The sequence below is a fragment of the Vigna unguiculata genome, chromosome 3 (genome assembly GCF_037176805.1).
Source record: "Vigna unguiculata cultivar grain cowpea cultivar isolate G323 ecotype 2 chromosome 3, ASM3717680v1, whole genome shotgun sequence".
NCBI lineage: Eukaryota > Viridiplantae > Streptophyta > Magnoliopsida > Fabales > Fabaceae > Vigna > Vigna unguiculata.
Genome location: NC_140794.1, coordinates 64,706,456 through 64,712,466, shown reverse-complemented (window position 1 = coordinate 64,712,466; position 6,011 = coordinate 64,706,456). Strand labels below are relative to the sequence as shown.

General features: G+C 27.7%; 1 protein-coding gene across 1 annotated transcript; it reads right to left on the bottom strand.

Moving 5' to 3' along the window:
• Positions 1–4,670: 4,670 nt before the first annotated feature.
• LOC114177183 (uncharacterized) lies at positions 4,671–5,242 on the bottom strand. Its single transcript, XM_028062440.2, has one exon. It carries the CDS (start codon positions 5,065–5,067, stop codon positions 4,864–4,866), a length of 204 nt encoding a protein of 67 aa, XP_027918241.1. The 5' UTR covers positions 5,068–5,242; the 3' UTR covers positions 4,671–4,863.
• Between the last annotated feature and the right edge of the window lie 769 nt (positions 5,243–6,011).

The window sequence follows — 6,011 nt, the reverse complement described above, 5'->3', positions numbered from 1 at the left end:
TTTTTCTTTTTTTAAATTGAATTTTTTTAGATTTGAGTGATAAAATATATTTTATTGACTAATATTTGTTACTGTTAATCATCTTAATTACCTCTAACTTGAACATCTTTGTATTATTGAGACCAGCATAGGTGTACATGTCTTAGCAAACACTGTTAATTATCTCGTAGTAGTGAAACAATGTGATGCTAATTTATTAACAAGGGTCAAAACAAACTGTAAATGATAATGTGTCGGTCATATACGTCAAAGTGGTAATCTAAATAAATAAAATATATATTAACTTAGGTTATATTATTATTATTATTATTATATATATAAAAATTATTCTAATGTTTTTTACATCTGATCCTTTGACAATAATTTTTTAGAGTAATATGGTCATTTGAGAAGAAATAGATGTGAAGTGGTTGTAATAATTTATGGAGCGTCAGACTATTGGAACTCTTATTTATAATGTATTGTTTAAGTATTCTTTTTCTTACTTCTATAATAATATATAATGTACAGTATTTCTTGTACATAATATCTTTACTTTTCCAAAATATATAAAGTAGATACGAAAGAGATCTGCTAATTTTCGCATAATATTTTGTGTGTAGTGTTTCTATTTTTTATATCAAAATAACCTTAATATTAAAAATCTGTCAAATACAAATTTCTATTAAGATTAAAATGCTATTAATGATGAAAATTAAATATTAATAAAGCAAAGCTGATTAAATATCAAATCAAAGAGGAAGTTGTTTAGAAACTATGGTAGTTATTAAATAATTATAAATACTTAGAATTTATATCCTATAAATATTAAATTTATATTCTTTGATAAAGATTGAACATGTAAATCCTGTTATGAATGTTTTTAAGTGCGGACATTTTGTTGAATGAACAAGTTAGTACAACATTCTCGATCATTATATTTAAATCAATTTATAAAATTAACATCCATGGTATTATATAACTATTTGGGAACACAACCCACAAAAGAAAAAATAATTACTATGTAAACATCACACATAAAAAAATTAGGAATATAATGTGGGTTTGGATCAGCTTGCGGGTCCGTCGAAAAAACACGGGTTAAGATATTAAATTTGTTGGTCTTTAAAAATATAACTTGCATAATTCACAATATGTGCGGGCTAAAGGCGGGATGAGAGGGGCTGACGTGCATAAAAAATTGTATTTGTATATGCTGGATATCTTTTTGAATTTTTATATGGATGTTCAAAATTTTTGTATGTGTGAAGAAGATAAGTATTATGTATTTTTTAATGTGTTAAAATTTACAAAATTCATCGTGTATGTCAAAGTACGATATGTATATGATAACAATTTTGGATTATTAATTTCATTTAACTTTTCGCAGTCTTTATTTAATTTTGTGAATTTATTAAAAAATTTTAATTTATTGAACATTGAAAGTATTGAAAATTTTATAATAAAAAATAAAGAAAATAAACTACGAAGTGGGTCTCTAAATTAGAACCTACTTGAAACGGTCCAAACTTTTGAATCCGCATTTTGTAAAACAAATGGATCAAGTTAGATTGCATTGTGATAAAAAAAAAAAAAAGTCTTATAAGATATTAATGATATCATAATGATAAAATGATATATTTCTCTATGCTAGTATGACTTTCCTTAAGTTTTGGTTGCCATCAAATTCACCGATTCATTTTTCCAAATCTTCACATTTCACCTAAACTAAACTCTCACTTACCTATAAATCAATGTTCATCCATCAACTCATGCAAAAAAATTACAAAAAACAGAGAAAGGCTAAATGACCTATACTATAGTGACAGTATATGTTTCACAAAATTGATTATAGAAGTTAATAGACAAGATTTTAAAAATATGCTTTATTTATACATATATTAACTTAAGTATTATAGTTTCTTCCATCTTCTTCATCAAATTTTTATGTACAACAGAAAAAGACATATAAAAAAACAGAAATACTATAGCAAACAAAATACGCAAAAAAACCGACGATATTATAATAAATCATAAAATCATTCTTAAATATTTTTTACAAAAAATAATAATTGAATAATAAATCTAAAAGTTTGGAGGTCCATTTTTCTAGAGTGGTGAACGTATAGGTGAGGCGCAGAAAGTTGACTATATATAAGGAGAAAAAATGGAGAAAGAGAGAGTATGCATGTGCAAAGAAGGTACAAATTTTCAGTTCCTGCATGTGTTGGGGTCCCTGCATCTCATTCTGGTGTCGCTGTATTTCTATCCACAAACCTCATCTCAATCCACCCGTGAACACTCACACCAGATGCCACAGAGGAGACAACAAAACTCAATACAAACAACACCAGAGAAATTAGATGAAAGATATGTTATTTTTTTTTATCTTTTTCTACGTACCTTTATATTTCACATTTAGAAAAAAAAAAACTACATGAAACGACAAAACTGCATATCTGGCAAACAACCATTCTATTTTGTCTTCTTCTGGTGTCGTCTTTTCACTCATTCTCTTCATTTTGTGGTACTTCCAATATACGTATTTACAGTATTTACAGTGTATGTATATGTATCTTCTACGTATATGTAATGAGAATTTCATACAAACTGCAGGGAAATCAAATTAACCTTTAATTTAATCACGATAATGTTGCGCATGAACTTCAGTATCTTTCAAAAATTAGGTACTGAATGACAATACAATTACTTTCACTAATTCTCCTAAGTACTTTTCAAATTTATATTAATTTTAATATATTAGTGCTTAGGTGGACCATGTGAGATGAGAACGAGGACAACAACAACGTGTAACTGAAATAGATGTATTGATATGTCGTCTACGTTCATGGATACCGGTATGCTAATATAAATTAAATATAATTGAATCTTATAAATAATAAAAAATAATTAAATAAAATATTATATATTATATGTTTAAGCTTTATTATGATATTGTATTTTTTAACCATTTCAATCTTGTCATTTTTTTTAATTATATGCGAAAATAATTGTTAAAAATCCTAATCCATCAAGAGAAAACTAGTAATTTCTAGAATTCCACCTCTTCAAGTAAATTTTATTCCTGTATATCCGTATTTATATTTCGCTTTCACACTATTGAAAAGTATTACTGTTTTCTAGAGGAGATGACAATAGTATATATTTTGTTCTCATTATTGAGTGAATAGAATGAATATATATTTTTACTTCTTGTAAGAAGCCGATTATGATTTTTTTTTTTACTGAATATCATTTGTAATTATTTTTTTAAATTTCAAATTCTATCAATCATAAAATAAATATTAAAGTGTTTTCTATCATCTGAAACATTTAATTTGTAAGATTTGAGTGTAAAATATTTGTGATATTAAGAACACTTAGCTGATGTGGACAAGACAGTATTGAGGAAGAATGGACATTTTATTTTATCTCTGTAGAAAAGCATAAAGTCAAAAATAAATAAATGGTGAATGAGATTTTTGTGTTTTATTATGAATATAAGTCCAAATTACTCTCTGCAATACAAAAGACTGTCTTCTATGTCAGAATTTCCGAAAATGGATGCGGTGGTGGTGAAGCTCACCCACCATCCCAAAAGAAAATGTGTTCGTGGTTCGTTGGATAGTGAAAAAAGCAGAGAAAACTAATTAATATTTATTACTCGAACAAGAATATAAAAAAATTGTATTATTTTAATATTTGTATTAAATAAATCAAATTACAGTTATTTTTACTTTTTTCTACTCTACTAAATAATTAAATTTTTAATTTTTACTTTTAATCTGTTTTTTTAATTTTTATCTCTATATTTTTTCTTCAAACTCAATCAACAATAGTGAACTTCTAAGAATCTAAGGCAAGGTTAAGAAACAAAGAGATAGAAGAAAAGTTTAATGCGCGATAAAGATTAGAAAAAGATAAAAAACAAAAAATGTTAATTAGGTTAAAAATCCCACCCCAACCCATAGAGATTGCCGCACAAGTTACCGGATTAGCTATGCCTTCAACAAAAAAACAAATTTGATTATGTTAAACTTAATTTATTAATATTTACATTATAATATATTATATTAAACATTAAATTTTAGACCACATGGTTCTCAACATTTTACCATAAAACCAAGCTTTTGAAGGCTGAGAAAAACTCTACTGTTTTAATTCTGATCTCCTCATGAACACCTTTGCAAGAGTCACTTTCAGAGGGATTGGTGCATATCAGAAAAATAATCCAAAAAAGACCAAAGAAAACGAAAGCAAAATAAGAGTGATAAACCCGGGGAGGCACTATGCATTTATGCCATTGATTTTCAAAGCATTCAACTTTTTAGTTGCAGACAGATAGGTATATCTGACCCAGCAACTTTGGTTTCAAACTCAACAATTATTAAATCTTCAGACAAAACACCATCTCAAAAGTGCAGAACTGGGACCTGAGGATTTGATTGACGTTTGCATACTCTGATTTGTACCCACCCAGAAAAAAAAAAAAAAACAAGAAATTGTAAGAAAAAAGAAACCCAAACCAGACCAGACCAGTACCCATCAACACTCCTATATCCATTGTACAGTTTCACAAACCAAACCTCTGTATATCGTTTCAAGGATACCCAGTTATTTAAAAGAGAAACTTAAAAAATTGAAACTTTAGATGATGCAGAAAGAGAGAGAGAGAGGGAAACATACAAAAATAGAAAAAAAGATTTAATCTTCAATTGATTCAATGACAAAATATGACATAGCATCTCTCACCCAAGAATCCTCACGAAACATACAAGTTAAAAAAGAAAGAAAGAAAACTAAGATTAATAGCATCTAATCTAGACTTATATATGTATATTTACAAGAAGTTGTTGTTTATGGGAGTGAGGATTTGGTTTGGGTTCAGTAATACAACTCTAAACGCCTGGCGCAGTGGGTACAGAAGTACTTTCTCTTGATCTTGAAACAGAGGGGTAAGAAACAGAGCTTGGACTGGATCTCAACATCCATGGCTTGAACCTTGGCTCCACAGTAGGGACACGAACCAGGGGCTTGTTGTCTTCCGAGTTCCTTCTCTTCCTCTTCGCAAACGTACACGAACCACATTTTTCTCCTGCAACAGCAACAACAACTACAAACAGAGTTTGCTTGTGGGACAGCTGAAGAAGGGGGAACGTCCAAATCTAGAATTTGTAAAAGTTAAGGGCGAAGTAGTAGTGCAGCTGGCTCGGTCGGTCCTATTTATAGACAAACGGCTAAGGTTGTTTTGTTGCGGACACTGATGCTAAATTCAGCTACCCATATTTTTTTCCCCTTAATAACAGATAGCAGAAACAGTGGGCTAAGACATCACCCCGTGGGTAACTTGTTTTATTCATAACTTATATTTATCTTTCTTCTCTAATGCTTCTCAATTCTTTTGGAATCATGTATTTACAATATTTTATGACTAATGGTTGTGCATTTATGTACTGATATCGTTGTATATGATGATGAAATGTTATTCAATGATGTATTTATTTGTTATGAATGGTGGCTTTTATTCGGGTTCTCTGTCAGCTGTATTATATTAGGATTTAAGGAAGTTAGTTAATGTTACCTTTTGTTTGTTTTATTTTATAATAAATAAATAAATGATTGTGACTAGAGGAATTAAAATGGTTATGATGTGAGTTAATTTGGAATTTGAGTTTCATTAGTTGAAAATAATTATTTTTTAATGTAATTAAAGTTAGTCCAATTTATTTGATTCACTAGTTAAGTGAATTTGACTAGTAAACCACTAATTCATCAACAATAATATTTTATTATTATTTTTTATAAGTTTTTTATTAAAATTATTTACTATTTTTAATTATATAAATTTACAATTTGATTTATTAAATATTAAAATATTATTATATTTTTAATTTATTTGTTTATCGAATTACTTAAATTTATACTTTAATTTTCAATTGTTATTATTGTAATAATATTTGAAAAATGCAATAAATATTTTGATTTTACTGTAAAAAGATAAATCAAGCCAATAAATTTTATGTACTATAATA

Coding starts and splice junctions, on each gene's coding strand:
- LOC114177183 (XM_028062440.2), bottom strand. CDS start 5,067: ATGTGGTTCGTGTACGTTTGCGAAGAGGAAGAGAAGGAACTCGGAAGA.